Here is a 23,433-nt window from a genome sequence, read left to right as displayed (position 1 = left end):
CCTTTTCCTTTCCTCCAAAACCGAAACAGGTCCGTGTGGCGAACAAACACAGACACGGAAACAATCACCCACAAAACAACAGTGAAACCCAGGCTACCTAAGTATGATTCTCAATCAGAGACAACTAACGACACTTGCCTCTGATTGAGAACCATACTAGGCCAAACACAGAAAACCAACCTAGAAACACAAAACATAGAATGCTCACCCAACTCACGTCCTGACCAACTAAAACAAACAAATAACACAAGAACTAGGATCAGAACGTGACAATGGTGTCAGGATTTGGCCAGGGTTGTTCCGGTTTTTGGTCACTAGATGCCCCCATTGTGCCTTTTGACCTTTTGTTTTCCCTTGATCCCCATTATTATTTGCACCTGTGCCTCGTTTCCCCTGATTGTATTTAAACCCTTTGTTTTCCTCTGTTCTTTGCTCTGTGTTTGTATGTTATTACCCAGCCCTAGTACTCTGAGAACTCTTGTTGATCCCGGTGGACTCTCTTGTGGAATTCTGTTTTTTGTTCTTGTTTGTTTGTTTTTTGAGTATCTTTTGAGGCTTTTTGTGCTTTACCTTCCACCTTGTGGATTTACCTTTGTTCTTGTGAATCTTAGGATTCCTTTTGAGGTTGTGGAACATGTTTTCCTGAAGAACTTCACTTTTTACTTCATTAAATACACCGTCTCAAGTACTGCTGTGTCTGCCTCATCTTCTGGGTTCTGCCGACTATTTGTGGCTCAGTTGGTTAAGTGACTGTTTCTCACTCCGGAGACCCGGGTTCGTAACCGGGTCCTGACAAATGACAGATGTTTTAGGTGCCCCCGGCCAATTGTGTTTTTTGTTAGTTTATGTGTGTTGTTTGTAACTTATTTTGTACTTATTTTGTACATAATGTTGCCGCTACCATCTCTTATGAAAATAACTTCTAGACATCTGGACTGTGATTACTCACCATGGAATAGCAGAGTCCTCTTTTTCCTTTCACGACTCTGACGAGTCAGACGCGAAGGATACACTTATTCCCCGGGAACAGGCCCCCGATCCCCGTGATCTGCATGAAGTGGAGGCGAAGGCCTTCTGAGAATTCATAGGCGATCGAATAAACCCCCACTTCCCTCCATTCTACTAGCCACATTTGTGGACAATAAAATCAATGAGATACGCAGAAAATTAAACTACCAACGGAACATTAAAAACTGTAACGTGGCTGAACGTCAACAACATCAACATTCAGCTGGCTGGTTATGCGATGTACCGGCAGGATAGAACAGCGGCACCTGGTAAGACAAGGGGGAGCGGTATATGTCTTTTTTGTAAACAACAGCTGGTGTACAATATCTAAGGAAGTCTCGAGCTATTGCTCGTCTGAGGTAGAGTATCTCATGATAAGCTGTAGACCACACTACCTATCGAGAGAGTTATCATCTGTATACTTTGTAGCTGTTTACATACCACCACAGTCAGAGGCTGGCACTAAGACAGCATTGAATGAGCTGTATTCGTCCGTAAGCAAACAGGAAAACGCTCACCCAGAGGCGGTGCTCCTAGTAGGGACTTTAATGCAGGGAAACTTAAATCCATTTTACCAAATTTCTATCAGCATGTTAAATGTGCAACCAGAGGAATAAAAACTCTGGACCACCTATACTCAGACACAGAGACACATACAACGCTCTCCCTCACCCTCCATTTGGCAAATCTGACCATAATTCTATCCTCTTGATTCCTGCTTACAAGCTAAACTTAAAGCAGGAAGCACCAGTGACTTGATCAATAAAAAAAGTGGTCTGAGAAAGCAGATGCTAAGCTACAGGAATGTTTTGCTAGCACAGATTGGAATATGTTCCGATGGCATTGAGGAGTACACCACATCAGTCATTGGCTTCATCAATAAGTGCATTGAGGACGTCGTCCCCACAGTGACTGAACGTACATACCCCAACCAGAATACATGGATTACAGGAGACATACACTCTGAGCTAAAGGCTAGAGCTGCCGCTTTCAAGGAGCGGGACTCTAACCCGGAAGCTTATAAGAAATCCCGCTATGCCCTCGGACGAACCATCAAACAGGCAAAGCATCAATACAGGACTAAGATCGAATCATACTACACTGGCTCTGATGCTCGTCGGATGTGGCAGGGCTTGCAAACCATTACAGAATACAAACGGAAGCACAGTCGAGAGCTGCCCAGTGACACAAGCCTACCAGATGAGCCAAACTACTTCTATGACCGTAACGAGGCAAATAATACTGAAACATACATGAGAGCACCAGCTGTTCCGGAAGACTGTGTGACCACGCTCTCCACAGCCGATGTGAGTAAGACCTTTAAACAGGTCAACATTCACAAGTCCGCTGGGCCAGACGGATCACCAGGTTGTGTACTGCGTGCATGCGCTGACCAACTGGCAAGTGTCTTCACTGACATTTTCGACCACTCCCTATCCGAGTCTGTAATACCAGCATGTTTTAAGAAGACCACCATAGTCCATGACTCTGCTGCACAAGCTCTGTCAGGAGAAATGGGCCATAATACACCCAATTTATTGTGGGAAGAATTTTTACGAGGATTAAATGTCAGGAATTGTGAAAAACTGAGTTGAAATGTATTTGGCTAAGGTGTATGTAAACTTCCGACTTCAACTGTAATTTGCAAGGGATAGGATGATATTTTCACCCATCAGATTATTCTTGATTTAATCTTGTCTTTTTTTAATTAAATGTTTTTATTGAAAATCCGAAACATACAATATACTTGCAGTGAAGCCGCTCAACAACTACACCACACCAGTCATCCAACAGATTCCCATTCAGAGCGACACATAGAAGCATCCAGGGTCAATGCCCTGCTCAAGGGCTCGTTAACAGATCTCCCACCAGACTAAAACACATGAACCAGAACCCTCCAAGATCCCCCACAGTACCCCAATAGCTGTCCCTCAACCATTCGAGAAAAAAAATACAATTAATTCCATTCCCCATCCCCAAGAACCCCCCAATGCACCGACAACCAGGAGAATGAACTAAAGACAGCAAATAACAGCAAATAACAGCAAATAATAAGGCAAAAAAAGGACATCAAGGACAATTAAAATCATAACAGCAATGCCAACTGTTTGGGTGAATGTCTGGCACTATTACATGTACAGTATGTGTGTGTTCTTGTATGCGTTTATTTGAATGAGAGTGTGTGTATATGCATGTATACAAACACCTGCACAACATCAGCCTCAGGCAAACCGGCATTAATTGTAAAAACACTGCCCCTCGGTATCATTCAAACATACTTTTGATTATGTTTATTTTAACCCTGTCTTTACGGATACTACATAATATATTTGTGACATTAGTTTTGATATAGAATGGACCATTATCATGCACCTGTATCGAAACAGGGGCGTGCGGGAAAAAATACATGTAATTTATGCACTTAAATAGCGAACAAAGAATGCTTTTCCCCGTGGTTTATTTTCATGGCGGCCAGGTAGGCTCTATTCTTGTTGTAAATATAAGAAATGTGCTTAATATTAGGAACGTTGAGAAATAAATATAGTAAGAAGCCATCACTCTGTTTTCTCCCGCAATTGCATAGCCTATAGAAATGTTGCGCAACATGAGCTCATGGGCTCTCATGAAGTGTTTGATTGGATTTTCGAATACATTTGCATTGATGTCAGAGTGATTAGAGGGACAATAGAGTGCTGAGTCTCTGTCAGTTAGCAAGTTTGATAGGCTACTAATGATCAGCAGCAGAATCAGAGCTTGGAGAACCTAATTACGTGACTAAACGGTCATGTGGAATTTGACTGCTCTCATGACTCGTGACCACCGGTGTGGCTGTAATATGTTCACTGCAACAGCCCTAGTGCTCACATGTCAAAACAAGACAGGTGTCTGCGTCATTTCATTTCTCAAACGGCATAAAGACTGCATCTTGCCCACCAGCACCCCGGCTATACATATGAACTACCTATGCACTGGCTGAATAGGAACACAACATATGCACTTAGAATAAAATAGCCTTGCTCAAGGGCACAACAGCAGGAGATGGGAGTTCAGTTCCATTTTTGTGTTGCCCTGGCTCAGGGTTCTCGATGGCTCCTGCTTCACCGTAAGGGGTTAAAGGCCATAAAGCAAGCATAACAGCATGCCATGAAGTGACAGGAGAAGGAAGAAGAAGAATTCCAAATAACACACCTGGTTGACAGAGCTGCTAACTGCAGCCAGGTCTAGACAACTTGGGAATCAGAGAGGATCAAGAGGCCTTAACCCGTCAAGTTGAAGGGAAAGTCACTTGTCAACCCATTGTAAAGCCATTTAACACTCTTCATTAACCAAGGAGTCTAATTCTCCCCTTTAACCAAAAGAACACACCAACTTAAAGACAGACCATTTTTAATAATGTCTGGGAATTATGTAAATATATCACTAGCCACTTTAAACTGTCTATCTGTCTGGAGGCTGGACAGAACAGATGTATCACTAGCCACTTTAACATGCCAGACTCTGTCCAGACAGACGGACAGACAGACAGATAAGACAGACAGACAGACAGACAGACAGAACCAGACAGACAGACAGACAGACAGTGTTATTTTGCTGTATGATCGAGGAACAACGTGTCTGTTTCAAAGAGCAGTACAGCTAATTAAAATATTCACAAACATTTCTCGGTAGAGGCAGAGTAGCGTTGGGAGTCGGAGTACGATGAGGCATTAAAGCAACTAGCTGCCATCCAGCGCCCAGTTCGATGCAGCTGCCGAGTCAGAGAGAGGTGCCACGGTTACTCCTTCCCCTCTGATTGGCTGCTAAAATTAAGACTTCTAAAAATACAGCCTGCCTTGGCTGAGGCTTGGAGAACTGACACATCCATATGCATGAGAACCGTGTTCCGTCTCCACTCTGTCTGTTAGCCGTGGACAGGCCATCTGCTCTGCTCTGCGGTGCTGAGCCTGAGTCCCAGGACACATCTCCGGGACACGTGACAGACTGAGCTATAAGGAGTCATGCGTACTATCTAATGATAGGCAATGCCCCCATGCCATATGGTGGCCTGGTCCAGTGGGGGAATACCAATATGATCACAATCGTCTTGAAGAACAAGAGGCCATGTCCTCCTATAATCTCTACCCATCACAGCCAGAAGAGGACTGGCCACCTAACAGAGTCTGGTTCCTCTCTACGTTTCTTCCTAGGCTCCTGCTTGTTTAGGGAGTTTTTCCTAGCTGCTGTGCTTCTGCAGCTGCAATATGCTTGCTCTTTCGGGTTTTTAGGCTGGGTGTCTGTACAGCACTCTGTGAAAACCTCTGTTGTAAAAAGGGCTTTAAAAAATAAATGTGATTGATTCATTGACTGACAGTGTGTCATGGAGGTCAATACTACTTGTCTTACAAGTACTGTGTGTGTGGGCAAGTTGGTGGATGGCTATGTGTGTATGTGTGTTTCTGGTTTCTGTTTGTACGCACAGAGCAGGTAAACTACATGTGTGTATGTGTGCTCAGACATACCTGCGTGTGTGTGTGTGTGTGTGTGTGTGTGTGTGTGTGTGTGTGTGTGTGTGTGTGTGTGTGTGTGTGTGTGTGTGTGTGTGTGTGTGTGTGTGTGTGTGTGTGTGTGTGTGTGTGTGTGTGTGTGTGTGTGTGTGTGTGTGTGTGTGTGGACCCACGAGCATATGTGTGTGGCTATATCTGGGCCTAAATGCTGCCACGTACCTGTTGGATGAAGACCTGAGCTCCTCGGGGGCTGAGCAGTAGGATGGCCCGTCTCAGTGTGTCCCTGTAGCGGTTGAGCTCCTCTGTCCTCATGGTGTTGAAGAGGTTCGAGAAGACCTTACTGATGTTCCTGTCCACTCTCTGTAGAGATACGTCCAGCCCCTGCCGAGACGTCTGGTCCAGGAAACCCTGTAGGCCGCGGATATCTGAGGGGAGGGAGGAGAGGTGGATGAGTGGGGTTGGACTGACTGGACTCACTGACTCTGAACCCACTGACTCTGAACTCAGAAACCCCTCCATCCTCCTGCAGATCCCTATGAGAAATTGAAGCTTAATGTATAATTAGGCATCCATTGCACTTTCCACTCAGATTTCACTCAAAATCCCCTTTCAATAGCATATTACAAATCAAAGTGTATTTGTCACGTGCGCTGAATGTGAAATTATTACATACAGGCCCTAACCAACAGTGAGATGTTCAAGTAAAAAATAGGTATAGGTATTAGGTGAACAATAGATAAGTAGATACATAAATTACAACAGTAAAAATACAGTGAAAAATAACACCTAGCGAGGCTATATACAGTAGTGAGGCAATATACAGGCAACGGTTAGTCGGGCTAATTGAGGTAGTATGTACATGTACTGTAAGTATGGTTAAAGTGACTATGCATATATGATGAACAGAGATTAGCAGTAGCGTAAAAGAGGGGTTGGCGGGTGGCGGGTGGAGGGTGGCGTGACACAATGCAGACAGTCCAGGTAGCCAATATGCGGGGGCACCAGTTATTCGGGCTAATTGAGGTAGTATGTACATGAATGTATAGTTCAAGTGACTATGCATATATGAAAAAACAGAGAGTATCAGCGTAAAAGAGGGGTTGGGGGGGCAATGGAAATAGTCTGGGTTGCTATTTGATTACTTGTTCAAGAGTCTTATGGCTTGGGGGTAAATACTGTTGAGAAACCTTTTGGTCCTAGACTTGGCACTCCGGTACCGCTTGCCATGCGGTAGTAGAAAGAACAGTCTATGATTGAGGTGGCTGGGGTCTTTGACCATTTTTAAGGCTTTCCTCTGACACCGCCTGGTAATAGAACTAATAGAACTCTCTACAACGGTCTTGGTGTGTTTGGACCATTCTAGTTTGTTGGTGATGTGGACACCAAGGAACTTGAAACTCTCAACCTGCTCCACTACAGCCCTGTCGATGAGAATTGGGGCATGCTCGGTCCTCGCTTTCCTGTAATCCATAATCATCTCCTTTGTCTTGATCATGTTGAGGGATAGGTTGTTATTCTGGTACCACCAGGCCAGGTCTCTGACCTCCTCCCTATAGGCTGTCTCGTTGTTGTCGGTGATCAGGCCTACCACTGTTGTATCATCTGCAAACTTTATGATGGTGTTGGAGTTGTGCCTGGCCATGCAGTCGTGGGTGAACAGGGAGTACAGAAGGGGACTGAGCACACACCCCTGAGGGGTTCCAGTGTTGAGGCTCAGCGTGGTGGATATGTTGCTATCTACCCTCACCACGTGGGGATGGCCCGTCAGGAAGTCCAGGATCCAGTTGCAGAGGGAGGTGTTTAGTCTGAGGATCCTTAGCTTAGTGATGAGCTTTGAGGGTACTATGGTGTTGAACGCTGAGCTGTAGTCAATAAATAGCATTCTCACATAGGTGTTCCTTTTGTCCAGGTGGGAAAGGGCGGTGTGGAGTGCAAAAGAGATTGCACCATCTCTGAATCAGTTTGGGTGGTATGTAAATTGGAGTGGGTCGAGGGTTTCTAGGATAATGGTGATAATGTGAGCCATTACCAGCCTTTCAAAGCACTATGGTGGTCTGCTTAAAACATGTTGGTATTACAGACTCAATCAGGGACATGTTGAAAATATCAGTGAAGACACCTGCCAGTTGGTGAGCACATGCCCGGAGAACACGTCCTGGTAATCCCTCTGGCCCCGCGGCCTTGTAAATGTTGACCTGTTTAAAGGTCTTACTCACTCGCCTGCGGAGAACGTGATCACACAGTCGTCCGGAACAGCTGATGCTCTCATTGCATGCCTCAGTGTTGCTTGACTCGAAGCGAGCATAGAAGTGATTTAGCTCGTCAGGGAGGCTTGTGTCACTGTGCAGCTCGCGGCTGTGCTTCCCTTTGTAGTCTGTAATAGTTTGCAAGCCCTGCCACATAAGACGAGCGTCGGAGCCGGTGTAGTACGATTCTTAGCCCTGTATTGGCGCTTTGCCTGTTTGATGGTTTGTCTGATGGCATGGCAGGATTTCTTATAAGCTTCCGGGTTAGAGTCCCGCACCTTGAAATTGACAGCTCTACCCCTTAGCTCTGTGCGAATGTTGCCTGTAATCCATGGCTTCTGGTCGGGGTATGTACGTTCAGTCACTGTGGGGACGACGTCCTCGATGCACTTATTGATAAAGCCAGTGACTGATGTGGTGTACTCCTCAAAGCCACCGGAAGAATCCCGGAACATGTTCCAGTCTGTGCTAGCAAACAGTCTTGCAGTTTAGCATCTGCTTCATCTGACCACTATTTTATAGACCAAGTTTCTGGTGCTTCCTGTTTTAATATTTGCTTGTAAGCAGGAATCGGGAGGATAGAATTGTGGTCAGATTTACCAAATGGAGGGCGAGCGAGAGCTTTGTATGCGTCTCTGAGTGGAGTATAGGTGAGCGCATTTAACATGTTGATAGAAATTAGGTAGAACTGATTAAAGTTTCCTTGCATTAAAGTCCCCAGCCACTAGGAGCGCCGCCTCTCGGTGTGCGGTTTCTTGTTTGCTTATTTCCTTATACAGCTGGCTGAGTGCAGTGGCTGACTGGTGATAAATAAACAGCCACGAAAGGTATGGATGAAAACTCTCTTGGCACATAGTGTGGTCTACACCTTATCATAAGATACTCTACTTCAGGTGAGCAAAATCCAGAGACTTAGACTTAGATTTCATGCACCAGCTGATCTTTACAAATATGCAAAGACCACCACCCCTTGTCTTACCGGAGTGTGCTGTTCTATCTAGCTGGTGCAGCGTATATCCGGCTAGCTGAATATCCTTGTCATCATTCAGCCACGATTCCGTGAAACATAAGATGTTACAGTTTCTGATGTCACATTGGTATGATATTCGTGATCGGAACTCGTCTAATTTATTGTCCAATGATTGCACGTTGGCAAGTAATATTGACGGTAACGGCAGCTTTCCCAGTCGCCTTCTGCGTATCCTTACGAGGCACCCCGCTAAATGACCTCTGTACCTGCGTCTCTTTCTCTTGCCAATGACGGGGATGTTGGCCTTGTCGGGTGTTTGAAGTACGTACTGTGCGTCCTGATTGTTGAACAAAAATTCTTTGTCTAATCCGAGGTGAGTGATCGCTGTCCTGATATCCAGAAGCTCTTTTTTGCCATAAGATACGGGTGCAGAAACATTATGTACAAAATAAGTTACAAATAATGCAAAGAAAATCCGCATAATAGCACAATTGGTTAGGCGCCCGTAAAACTGCTGCCACTTCTTTCGGCGCCATTTTACAATATTTTGACTAAATGTAAAAGTAAATGTAATCTTGTCACTGTGATCGTTACAACATGGTACTTCTATTGTTAACCCATGACTAGAATACAAAAATAATGCATTCTCTACATGCTGACAAGGACTGTAATATACATAAATGCACACAAAAAACACCATGCTTTGAACTTTTGCAGTGTTTTGGCTTGAATAACAGCAGAACAGAACAGAGCAACCCTGATCCCACACTGTGGAGTAAATTGCCTGCCTGCCCATCTCCGCTGTAGGCAGTTCAGTGAGTGTTCAGCTGAGGGAGAGTTGTGGAGGAGGCCTGGGTAAATCAATGCTTACTTTATTGTGTTCTCGGGGCTTCTTACTCACAGTCCTAGCCTATCCTGTGGGCTGTTGTAGCTAGCACCAAGGCCCCCTATATACAAGTCATCTTCCTTTGTCTGGAAGTCACAATTCAGCCCAGAATAGAGCGGTTTCATTGCTAGAATTACATCTTATTTGCATCATGTTGAATGCTCTTCTTGGTGTTATAACTTCTTCAGCTATCACCCAAGTGAGAAGTTTGAAATGTCTGGGAAAGAGAGTTGTGTGGTGACAGGTGGGTTATTCAAAAAAATCTCTCCTTCTCCTCTTATCTATTTTGGATTGACATGTGCCTTGTGGTGAGTTATGTTTGGCTCTCTACCGTACTCATATGCTGCTTCCTCTCTCCGGAGTGGCAAAAACTCGGCTTAGTCTGTTTCCATGGTGAAAAAGGAGACAATACCAGGTCTTCTCACCAATGCCGGTTGTTATAGTCTCTACAAAACAACAACAAACTACAAACATGTCTCTCGCAATTACCTGTTGTTGATTCATCATGAAGGGTACAGTTAGCAGTTCCTTGTGGGGGATGCATTCCTCGTCAGAGAGCACCTGGAAATGATCTGTATTAATCAAGATGCTAGCACCACTTCTTGGCTTGAGGAGGAGATTACTATGTCATACATATGACTGCTAATGTCTAATCCCTTTTCTTCCTGTATCCCCTGCAGGTAGAACTTATTGCCTTGCTGTGAAACTCATTACACCGTGCAGTTTGCATGTTTTTTCCCCTGTTATTTTTATACCGTATGGATATTGTGAGACTTAAGGTTTTCTCTTATATTTCACGTGTAGGTCATATCCAACAGGACTGAAGTACTGTAACTCAACACCTGCAAATATAGAGTGATACATACTTTATGGTGGACCAGAATCGGGGGGGAAACCCCAGAAACTGCTCCGTATCATTCAAAGCCTAACTGCTGGTGGGATCGAGAAATCCTTGTTTATGAAAATTTGAGATTAGCATTTTCCTCACTTTCCCTCAACTAATCCCTACAGATTACAGCCCAAATCTTTTGTCGGCTGCTCAGAGAGTGGCAGCAATGGGCTCCACAAAGCTCCCTCGCCTCGCCTCGCGGACTTCAGCAACAGCTGCTGTGGTCCCAGTGAAATTTAACTAAGACACATGGGGGGGATCATAACAAGTAGCATAAGAGATAACCATAGAGGAGCTGGGGAGCAAATCCCATCAAAGAGGGCCCATCTCCAGTCATCTCTCCACTGGCGGGTAACAAATTAGATTTTACAGGGGATATTATTCTCTCTCTCTCTCTCTCTCTCTCTCTCTCTCTCTCTCTCTCTCTCTCTCTCTCTCTCTCTCTCTCTTTTGTGATGTTATTAAAAACTGTATAGACCAAATACTGTAACTTGGAAAGGATACCCCTTTATCTGTCAAGTTTTCATCAAATATGATGTGAATACAATATCAAAAGTGATGAAGCTATTTGTGTTAAGATAGGAATGTGATTTTAGTTTTCTAATGAGATAATAGTTTTTGATAACCTTTGCATATTAAGTAGCCACACCACGAGTGAGGTCAGAGAACTGGTCAGCATGATGGAACGTCCCTTTTGAACAAGAGTGCATAAAGGCTTAGAAGAGTAATCAACCTTTAGACCAGGAAACGTGAGGCAGAGAGCTGCACGTTTGGAATGGTTGACGCTTTGAAACTCAACAAAGAAATTAACTCACCTTCCTTTGGATCAGAGAGACAAAGAGCTGCAGCTCATGTCCATTGTGGTCTGAGTCCTGAATACCAACACGAGGAGGAAGTGTCGAGAAGCTCACCTCAGGCAATCACTGGTACTACTAAGTAGCTGTTTTGAGGAATGAACAACCCATGGAGACTGGACAACTAAGAAGAAGGACATTGTGACCTCTGGTGGACAATCAGAGCATGTACAAGTGGGCCTCGGAAAGGCCCCACAAACATTTCAAGAAGGCTTAGTTCCGACAGAGAAACAGCGAACGGCATTCAACACATAAATACATTCATTATTTCTTATTCCAAACTGGCGGTGGACCATGTGTGCAAGGTATATGATTCATGTGAGGACAGTTCTAGAATGTATCCACGATAAGTGTCCTGTTTCTTTCTCTCTCTTCCCCCCTCTCCATCTTTTGTAACAAGCTGTCATATCTTGTCAGTCCACTAGGGACCTTTGTCTCATGTAAGTATGTATGTGTGTGTGTGATTTCTGTGTTATTATTTAGTTAGCTAGTAAATAGCTAGTAAACCAATTTGTGTACTACTGAATAATGCACAGGCTGGGGTTTTTGCAGATCCAAGAAGGTTACGATCGTTCAGAATGAGTATTTGATAAGAGGTAATGATTAATAAGATGACTGTTTATCAATGAAATAGGTAAAGAAAGACCTTATAGAGTTTAATTTGGGAGATGGTGGCTCTCTTAACAACTTCTTCTGTGGTGCCCCAAATCCTAATGAGCTAATTGTTACATGATTAATTATAATCGGGTAACAATTAAACATAGTTAATTGGTTAAATAAATAACAGTCATCAGATTAATGAAAGTAAAGTCACGACACATTCTAGTTTGCTCTGCTTTTTTGTAAATTATTTCCAATGTGTTAAGTAATTAACTTTTTGGTTTCTCATGTTTTGGTTGGATCTAATTGTGTTGCTGTCATGGTGCTCTGTGGGGTCTGTTTGTGTTTGTGAACCGAGCCCCAGGATCAGCTTGCTTAGGGAACCAGGTTAATTTCTCTGTAGGTGATGGCTTTGTTATGGAAGGTTTTGGAATCGCTTCCTTTTAGGTGTCAGTAGAATTGAACAGCTCTTTTCTGGATTTTGATAATTAGTGGGTATCGGCCTAATTCTGCTCTGCATGCATTATCTGTTATTCTGCATTATTCTGCATGCAGTCTCAATTTGGTGTTAGTCCCATTTTGTGAATTCTTTAATTCATTATACACTCTCTAGTAGCTAGCCAGTCCTCTCCTCTCTCTCTCTCTTTCTGTTTCTTTCTCATTCTCGCTGCTATCCCTCTCTCATCTCCCTCTCTCCTGCTCCTATGATGTGAGTCATCATGAAGGCTGCTACTAACACGTGAGGAGAGCACACACACACATCCACCAGCATGCACAGGAACACGCACACTAACCCCAGCCACACACACAGAGACCTCCTAGGTGATGAGAGGTGCTGTGTGATACAAGCTGACAGCCCAAATATGGGCTTTTGTGTAACAGTGCTGCTGCCAAAGCAATGGATCGAGACAAAAGCATGCATGAGAGGCGACTATGTGACGTCCTATTGCAATCATCCATCCCTCCTCTCAACACTGCATGACATAGTCAAATGAGTCAGATGATGTCAGTGGATGGGTTGTATATGTAATCATAACAGGGCTACAATAGAAAAAGGAAACAACCAAACATTCCATCACACAATCATCAAACTCTGCAGGGAGATGTGCAAGACAGAGGAAGTCATAGCATTGCAAAACGAGGCTTCACATTCGAGGAAGGGATATGTTGCGTCATTCTTTGCCACTGGCAGCCTAGAGGAACTTCAGGCTGACCCCAGGCACAAAGGCGTAAGAGGAGGGATGGAGAGATGAAAGGATAGAGGGATAGAGAGATGGAAGGATAAAGGGGTGGAGAGATGGAAGGATAGAGGGATGGAGGGAGGAAAGGATGGAGAGATCAAACTAGTAGGGGAAACAGAACAGCTCATAGGATGATATCACAAACCGTAGTTGATGTAGAGTTTAATCTGTTAGAGGTTACATCACACCTCGTGATTTATGAGTGGGGTGTGGCATGAGGTGATAAAATGAAGCTATAAGATATACAAATATAACAAATATTGTAACTGTGGGATCCATGATCTGATTGATTTGATCTGGAAGGGTTGGTGTGTGTGTGTCTGTCTTTCCTTAATGTGTGAGGGGGGGTTGTTAGTCTGATTAGTTTAGGCAATCAAGGCTGAGAGTGTCACGCTCTGACCTTAGTTCCTTTGTTATGTTATGTCTTTGTTTTAGTATGGTCAGGGTGTGAGTTGGGGTGGGTAGTCAATGTTCTTTTTTTCTATGTTGTGGTTTTGTGTTTGGCCTGGTATGGTTCTCAATCAGAGGCAAGTGTCGTTCGTTGTCTCTGATTGAGAACCATACTTAGGTACCCTTTTCCCCCACCTGTTTTGTGAGAAGTTATCTTTGTCTTTGTTCAGGGCACATAGCCCAAAGCTTCACGGTTTGGTTTTTGTTCTTTATTTTGTCGGTGTCATTTTTTTAATAAAGAGAAAATGTACGCTTACCATGCTGTACCTTGGTCCAGTCCTTCAGCCAGCCGTGACAGAGAGGCTGTATCCATTGATAGGATGTCCTGCTCTTTGTGTCATGCACTTTGATCAGACAAAAGTTCAGACTTGATGGTTGTAACAGCAGAAAGACAATAGGGTAGGTGTCTGGGGTGGAATTTTGGGGTGGGTGTGTTGATTCAAAAAAAACAATTCGTCCTATTTCAACAATGTTTCATTTACTAGCAAAATATGTGAATTTTTTTAGAAGTATGTGGAACATTTTCACACCACAAACATGTAATCAGGTCATCAAAATTCTCATGTTTCAAAACTATACGGATATTTTCAATTGACTGAGTACAACAAAGAAATACACAAAGTCATTTGTTCACTGCTCCAAATCCCTTTCTATCTGCTTTTCAAAATGCAATATTCACTTCACTTTCGATTTGATTTTCTTGTCATTTGTTAACAATATCATTAACTATCACTCAATCAAACTTCTCAAATCTTATTATGTAGTGCCTAGTGAATGTACACTACATGACCAAAAGTATGTGGACACCTGCTCATCGAACATTACAATATCATGGCCATTAATATGGAGTTCGTCAACCCTTTGATGCTATAACAGCCTCTACTCTTCTGGGAACATTGCTGGAACATTGCACAGGGAACTTGGTTGCATTCAGCCACAACAGCATTGGTGAGGTCGGGCACTGGCTCGCAGTCGGCATTCCAATTCATCCCAAAGATCCCAAGATGGGGTTGAGGTCAAGGCTCTGTGCAGGCCAGTCAAGTTCTTCCACACTGATCTGGACAAACCATTTCTGTATGGACCTCGCTTTGTACATGATGGCATTGTCATGCTTAAACAGGTAACAGGTATATTTCATTGGTCATCCCCAAAGCCAACATTTCCTTTGGCCGCCTTTCCTTCCAGTTCTCTGCTGCCAATGACTGGAACGAATTGCAAAAATCACTGAAGCTGGAGTCTTATATCTCCCTCTCTAACTTTAAGCATCATCTGTCAGAGCAGCTTACCGATCACTGTACCTGTACAACACCAATCTGTAAATAGCACACCAAACTACCTCATCCCCATATTGTTATTTACCCTCTTGCTCTTTTGCACCCCAGTATCTCCACTTGCACATCAATCACTCCAGTGTTAATGCTAAATTGTAATTATTTCGCCTCTATGGCCTATTTATTGCCTTACCTCCCTACTCTTCTACATTTGCACACTGTACATAGATTTTTCTATTGTGTTATTGACTGTACGTTTGTTTATGTGTAACTCTGTTTTTGTTGCAATGATTTGATTTATCTTGGCCAGGACGCAGTTGTAAATGAGAACTTGTTCTCAACTGGCCTACCTGGTTAAATAAAGGTGAAACAAAAATAAAAAATACTTTTAATAAACAGGAAAGGCCTTCTCCAAACTGTTGCCACAAAGTTGGAAGCACAGAATGAATTATCTAGAATGTCATTGAACGCTGTAGCGTTAAGAGTTCCCTGAAACTAAGGGGCCTAGCCCGAACCATGAAAAACAGCCTCAGACCATTATTTCTCTTCCACCCAACTTTAGAGTTGGCACTATGCATTGGTGCAGGTAGCGTTCTCCTGGCATCCGCCAAACTCAGATTCATCCGTCGGACTGCCAGATGGTGAAGTGTGATTCATCACTTCAGCCGACGTGTGGCATTGCACACGGTGATCTTAGGCTTGTGTGCAGCTGCTTGGCCATGGAAACCCATTTTATGAAGCTCCCGATGAACAGTTCTTGTGCTGACGTTGCTTCCAGAGGCAGTTTGGAATTCGGTAGTGAGTGTTGCAACTAAGGACAGACGATTTTTGCTTCAGCACTCGGCTGTCCCGTTCTATGAGCTTGTGTGGCATACCACTTCGCTTAGCCGTTGCTGCTCCTGGATGTTTCCACTTCATAATAAAAGCAATTACAGTTGACCAGGGCAGCTCTAACAGGGCAGAAATTTGACGAACTGACCTGTTGGAAAGGTAGTCACTGAGCTCTTTAGAAACGGCCTTTACCGAGAAAGGTGCAACAAACCAAAATCATCTAGTCAGCAGCAGTCCTGTGGGCGAAAACAGCTTGTTGATGAGAGGTCGAAGGTGAATGGCAAGAATTGTGCAAGCTAACAGGAGGGGCACAAACAGACAAATAATGGATCAGTAGATCAGTGGTGAGCGGACCGGCACCTCGGGACACACAACTCGTCAGTCTTTGTCATGTATTTCAGCAGTTTACCACACCGGGTTCCACTCCTGTCAGCTGATAAGAAGCAGCTCCAATGGGGACGCGATCACCAGCACCGGACAATTGAGGGGTGTAAAACTGGTCCGAATAATCCCAGTTCCTGCTGCGTCATTCCTGATGGCGGAGAGGATTTGGCGTAAACAGCATGAGTCCATGGACCCATCCTCCCTGGTGTCAACGGTACAAGCTGACGGCAGTGGTGTAATGGTGTGGGGAATGTTTTCCTGGCACACAATTGTCCCTTGATACTAATTGTGCTAAATGTGATAAAAAAAGTACTGTTGATCAAGTAGAGTCCTTGGTCAATTGTGAGACAAAGATGTGTTGTGCCCTTCATCAGTGGTAGTGTATTAGGATATTTGAGGAGCACAAATCAAATGAAATGATGTAGTTGATGTTTTTTAAGGCCCTTTACGACACTGCTGAATTCCCTACTACTGAATAATACTTCAGACAAAACACTGAAGTTGGAACACAATCTGTATTCAAGTTATTCCATACAGCGAATAAGCATATACACTTTCTGAAAGATTTAGCTGATGTGATTATATTTATTTGTGTTTTTCCATAATCGGTTGTTTATAGATATGGATTTTGTTTGTAGCATGTGTTACAATTGCATGAATGTTTTGAGCATGCTTTCATTTCTATATTCCTTTTTAAAATGTTCAGTCACAGGACGTGTGTCAATAAGAAGTAATAGAACTGTGTCGTATGACTTTACAATGTGCAGTTACACTACACCACATAGCTTTATAGGAATCAGTTCCTAATCAACATAAACTTCTTCATGTTGGCCAAGTTTTTGTATTTCAACATTGTAACATATTCCCCAGTGTTCTCCATATCACATATTGGGGAACATTTTTACCCACCCTTGGTTTTTGATGGATACAACATGAAAATACATTGGCTATTATAGCAGCCCCAATTCACATGTTTATACTCCAAAAATACCTTTTTACATGGGAGTGAAATGTTGTTTATATGTTAAACTGTTGAGACAAAAACCCTATGGTGAAGCAGAGAGACTGATGTTTTATACTACACATATCCAGAAGTCTTGTTCTGGCAACAACCAAGTACTTTTAAAGGATGTTATAAAATATATTTTTGTTGTCAAGATATGTCAGTACTGTACTACTACACTAATACTATATTGTAACATACTACTATCCAAGATGGTAATACCTTTACACGTACCCGTATGTATACGGGTTGAAAATGGCAGATTCGGGCACTGATAAGCACCTAAACTGGATCGCAGTGGCTGTACAGTACCATGATATAAATGACATCAGAGCTCAGGCTCTGCACTTCACAGCACTTTATGGGTTTTGATTGATAGCTGTTCTGAATTTGAGCACTGCACGTGACAGAAGTTGGAGGGAGGGGGGAAACTTCTTGTCACGTGTGGAGCTCAAGTTCAGAGCGGCTGTCAATTAAAAGACGTACAGTGCTGTGAAGTGCATAGCTTGCCGAGTGCTGGGATGAGTGCACATTTTGCTCCAATCCCCACAAAGGACAACGATTTTAATTATGCCACAATGATACTCACAATTGTTGTTTTTTATGTGTAGATGCATTTTATTTTCTATATCCTGCTGTTTTGAAGAAAAATTGTGACTTATACATTTTTATCTCTGCTGACAGGTGTGACATTTTGCCTTTTGGAGACATATTTTTCTCTTTGTGGATGAGAGATTTCTGCGATTGAATATCCATAAAAACACCTGGTATGACCTTTCAGATAGGTGTGAGTAATGGGCAGAGATTGGACCGGAGGAAGTTGGAAGGCAGACGATGGAATTCAATAGAATAGAAGCCGCCATACAAAGCCACCAATGTTGATGCTGTGTTGTCATTGACAAACCACTGTGTCACGTTCGTCGTATGAATCGGACCAAGGCACAGCGTGGTATGTGTACATTCTTTAATATTATAAGAATGAACACTGAACAAACTAACCGAAATAACAAAACGACACATGAAGCTATACAAATGACTGCTGACAGGTAACTACATATAGACAAGAGCCCACGAACACAAAAGGGAAAATGGCTACCTAAATATGACCCCCAATCAGAAACAACGATAAACAGCTGCCTCTGATTAGGAACCATATCAGGCCACCATAGACATACAAATTACATAGACTTTCAAAACCCCAAGACAATACAAAAACTAGCATACCCACCCACATCACACCCTGACCTAACTAAAATATATAGAAAACAGAGATATCTAAGGTCAGAGCGTGACACACTGCCCGTACACCTGCACGCGCACACACACACACACACACACACACACACACACACACACACACACACACACACACACACACACACACACACACACACACACACACACACACACACACACACACACACACACACACACACACACACACACACACACACACACACACACACACGGTTATTATTCTAAAACTGGAAGGATCTAGCTAGCCTGAGTGCCAGTCTGTTTGTGCTACCATGCCAACTCCTTGTCACTCGTTGTCACGCCAATCATTTTAGTTTTGCTTGACAATGACAGCATATAGGCACGAGCACAAACAGATCTGGGACCAGGCTACAGAAGGAGACAACAGATCTGGGACCAGGCTATAGAAGGAGACAACAGATCTGGGACCAGGTTATAGAAGGAGACAACAGATCTGGAACAGGCTAGGAATAATCTACCTGTGAGGGCTCTACCTGTGAAGCGCTATTTATTAGTGGTCCTTTGTAACTCAGTTGGTAGCGCATGGCACTTGTTATGCCAGGGTTGTGGGTTCGATTCCAGGGACACCCACATGTAAAAATTACATATGTACACATGTACACATGACATCTGCTAAATGGCATATATTATTACTTAATAATCTATTTTTTTCTCTATTCTTTTTTAAAGCCATTCTGTTATTGTGCATGACCATAGAAAAAGGAGCTGCACGCGTTTCAATGTATTTCGAGTGAGAACAGTTTCTCTCTGGGCTCAGCTCAGTCTCTTCACAGTGTTGAAGCATGAGGCTCTGCTGGAGAGAGCAGCTAGCAAACTCTGTCCTGGTCCTACACTGTCCAATCTGTCACCACCATCTGCCCTCAGGGCAGAGAGAAGAACCTTGGAGACAAGGGTTGTCATCTCTCTGTGATGTCATCCGTCTGTCTACACGCCTCGCACTTCACCGGCCAACTGAGGAGAGAAAGAGGGAAGAATCGCTTGCCATAAAAAAGGTGAAGAGAAAAGATGAGGGAGAAAACGAAGGTAAGCACCTTGGACAGCCAATTACCTTGTGATGGAGAAATACTACAGAAATGCTACCTTTTACGAAAGCCATTCTCACACCTCCTGGAAAACAATTACACTCACAAGAGCCATGGCAGTAATGTGATGAGCATGTTCTGGAATGGTGGGATTTAATTTTGTGATTGTATAAGTTAACAGTGTGTTCTCTCCTTTGACTAAACAAGCATTAAATGCAAATTGCTCACACTGCCACATTGTATAATGGTAGAAGACAGGCGCAGGAATACGTAATAGGGGAGTTTAATTTCGCCACCCAAAATAAAGTACGTCATGAAAACGACGGGGGCGAAGCCCAAAACAAACAGGTGTCTGTATAACACAGGGATGCAACCCAAACAAAAGAGCGAGGTGTAAACCTGTAAATAATACACGGGACGAGACCCGTAATAACAAGTGCGCAACAGAACACAGGTACTCACAAGACCAACAGACATGGAGACAACAATCAACAAGGTCAATGGAGAACAGAGGGCACATATATACACATACTAATCAGGGGGAATGGGAACCAGGTGTGCGTAATGAGACAAGACAAGACAAGTTTGGTGGTAATGAATACAATCCAGTGATGCCTAGAAGGCCCGTGACATAGACCTCCGGAGCTGGTGAACAGAATGAATAGCAGTACCGGGGGGGATCTGTGACAGTACCCCCCACTGACATGCTGCACCAGCAGCGGGACGACCACAGAGATGCGGTGCGGGTAGGTCAGGGCGTCGATGGTGAAAATCCCTGGTCAGCGAAGTGCCCAGGATGTCCACCGCAGAAACCCGGCACCGCTTCTCTGGGCCAAATCCCTCCCAGTCGATGAGGTACTGGAGACGTCCCGCCCGACCCTCTCGATTCCAGGACTTCATAGACCGAGTACGCCGGACCTCCCTTGATGTCCAGAGGAGGAGGTGGGGCGTCACTGGGTCCGGCCTCAGCGAGGGAAACAGGCACCACTGGCCTGAGGAGAGACACATGAAAAGCTGGGTTCATGCGGTAATCAGCAGGGAGACGCAAACAGTAAGTTACCTCATTAACCCTCCTCAGGACTTTAAACGGCCCCACAAATCGTGGGCTCAGCTTCCGGCAGGGCACGCAGAGGGGCAGGTTCTGGGTGGACATCCAGACTCAGACACCTGAAGAGAAAACAGGTGCCGGGTGGCCTGTTCCCCGTGCTGACGCAAGGCCCGCTGGAGATGAGTGTGCGCAGCATTCCAGGTCTCCTCAGCTCGCTGAAAACACTTGTCAACGGCAGGGGTCTCGGTCTGGCTTGGATGCCAAGGTGCCAGGGTCAGCTGATACCCCAAAACACACTGGAAAAGAGTGAGGTTAGTGTAGGAGTGGCAGAGGGACTGCTGCGCGTACTCAGCCCAAGGTAGAAAATCCGCCCACTACCCTGGTCAGTCCTGACAGTAACACCTCAGGAGTCTGCACAATTGCTGATTGATCCTCCCCACCTGCCCATTTGATTGAGGATGGTACCCGGAGGTGAGGCTGACTGGGACCCCCGACTTTCCATGAATGCTTTCCATACGTGTGAGGTGAACTGAGAGCCACGGTCTGACACAATGTCCTCCGAGATCCTGTAAAAAGAGCCTCCGTGGTTTGCATGGCCAGGGTCATTGTGGAACCAGCAGGGGAAGGAGCATTCCACAAGGGAGGTGTCTGGGTGTCTTTGACTGGGCACAGATGGAGCAGGAAGAGACGCAAACCCCGGCATCCCTAGCCAAGGTGGGACACGAGTACTTCAGACAGTATGTGCCCAGGTAAGGATGTGGTCCCGCACACCCGTGTGCACGTAGGCGCTGTTCTCCGGGCACAGTGCAGGTGTGGGTTCCTTGCGCAGGTCCTGGCATATGTCGGCGTCCACGTCCCACACCACTGGTGCGATGATACGGGACAGAGGGATGATGGGGGTCTCCTATCCCTGCCTCTCCTCTGCATCATAGAGGCAAGACAGGGCATCTGCATTCACGTTCTTCGAGCCTGGCTTATAGGAAAATGTGAATTGGAACCTGGCCTGTCTCAGATTTAGCCTCTTCACTGCCTTTATGTACTCCAGATTGCAGTGGTCCGTCCACACCAGGAAAGGGTGTTTGGACCCCTCCAGTCAGTGCCTCCACGCTTCAGAGCATTCATGACCGCCATGAGTTCCCGGTCCCCTGCGTCATAGTTCCTCTGGGCGTGGCTCAGCTGCTTGGATTAGAAGGCGCAGGGCCACAGCTTTGGAGGTCTTCTAGAGCACTTGGACAGCACTGGCCCGACTCCTACTTCGGAGGCATCCACCTTGACAAAGAAGGGGAGTGAGGTATCAGGATGTGTCAGCACAGGAGCAGTGGTGTAGCAGGCCTTCAGTGTCTCGAACGCCCTCTCCGCCTCCGCCATTCAACAAATCCGCTCGGGACCTCCTCTCAGCAGGGAGGTAAGAGGCGTGACTCCCGCGTTGAAGTACCGGATGAACCCCCAGAAATAGTTGGACTGCTTTCACAGAGTTTGGGATGGGCAATGACCTGACTGTGCTGACGCGTCGCTCCTCCATCTCGTAGGACTCGACCTGCGGCACCCCAGTCCTGGGCCCTTCCGGTCTGTTTTAAGATGACGGTGGCAACCCTTTCTCTCCCGGAGACAGACTGCGTGGTGAGTGAAGTACAGGTCGCATTGCAGAAGGAATCCCTTGCATCTCGCTGGCGCGCCGTCAATGCGCTGCGGGAGAGACAGGGGTATTCCGCTGACCGGCTCATATGGGACAGAGGCAGGTAATGGTGGTGTGGCGGCTGGTGCCGGAACAACTCTCCAAACGCAGGATGGTTGCCAACACGCTGTCCATGGCGCTGCCGAGTCTGGAGTGACGGTCCTCGTGATGCTGGACTGTCTCTACGATGGTCGCCAGATCGGGCTTTCCCTTTGTCTCCATTTAGATGGGTCGATTATTCTGTCACATTGTATAATGATAGGAGACAGGCGCAGGAATACGTAATATTTTTTTTTCATTTCTCCTCCCAAAATAAAGTATGTCATTAAAACGATGGGGACGAAGTCCAAAACAAACACAGGGTTGCACCCCCTTTTAGCCTCAATTCTTTGGGGCATGGACTCTACAAGGTGTCGAAAGCGTTCCACAGGGTGCTGTCCCCATGTTGACTCCAATGCTCCAAGTTGGCTGGATATCCTTTGGGTGGTGGACCATTCACACAGCATGAAAAACCCAGCATCGGTGCAGTTCTTGACACACTCAAACTGGTGCGCCTGGCACCTACTACCATACCCCCTTCAAATACACTGAAATATCATGTCTTGCCCATTTACCCTCTGAATGGTACACATACACAATCCATGTCTCAGTTGTCTCAAGGCTTAACAATCCTTCTTTAACTTGTCTCCTTTTCTTCATTTACACTGATTGAAGCAGATTTAACAATCAGCCATGATTTAACAAACAATCAGAGATCATAGCTTTCACCTGGATTCATCTGGTCGGTCTGTCATGGAAAGAGCAGGTGTTTCTAATGTTTTGTACACTTAGTGTATATTTTCCCTCTACATAAACAACTCTTGAGACTGTAAACACCCAGATACCATGTAAGCGTCTTAACGTTTTCCAGTTATGAAGAGGGGAAGCTAGTTATGCTACTGTAAGTGTGGCTTTCCACGAGGTCATAAACAACACTAACACAACTTTAAAAAGTTGGAGGTCCAAAGCAGTTTAAAAAAAAAATCTCAATATCAAATCATTTAAATGAAATACCTTAGTGTGATTGTTTTCAATTAAAATGGTAAAAAAAAATAAACGAAAATAGCTTTATAGCAAAGAGCAATTTCTCAAGCAAGAATTTTGCTAGAACTGTCTGGGAGTGGTCTGAGAGGGGAGGAGAAAACTAGCTGTTATTGGCAGAGAGGTTTGAAACTGTCTTTATTATTGGTCTATCCACTAATTTACAGCCTAATGATGTCACCAGGCAGGCCAAAACTCCTTTCCACCAAAACA

At 44.7% G+C, this 23,433-nt stretch overlaps 1 protein-coding gene across 2 annotated transcripts in view; it reads right to left on the bottom strand.

The window, feature by feature from the left end:
* Window positions 1-23,433, bottom strand: part of grid1b (glutamate receptor, ionotropic, delta 1b) — a 403,887-nt gene that overhangs the window by 138,979 nt on the left and 241,475 nt on the right. For both annotated transcript variants that reach the window (XM_052491320.1, XM_052491326.1), the window contains exon 4: window positions 5,712-5,917. In XM_052491320.1, coding sequence (XP_052347280.1) covers window positions 5,712-5,917 — 206 coding nt within the window. The remainder of the gene's footprint in view (window positions 1-5,711; window positions 5,918-23,433) is intronic.

The sequence above is a fragment of the Oncorhynchus keta genome, chromosome 3, assembly GCF_023373465.1.
Source record: "Oncorhynchus keta strain PuntledgeMale-10-30-2019 chromosome 3, Oket_V2, whole genome shotgun sequence".
NCBI lineage: Eukaryota > Metazoa > Chordata > Actinopteri > Salmoniformes > Salmonidae > Oncorhynchus > Oncorhynchus keta.
This window is presented reverse-complemented; position numbering and strand designations above follow the sequence as displayed.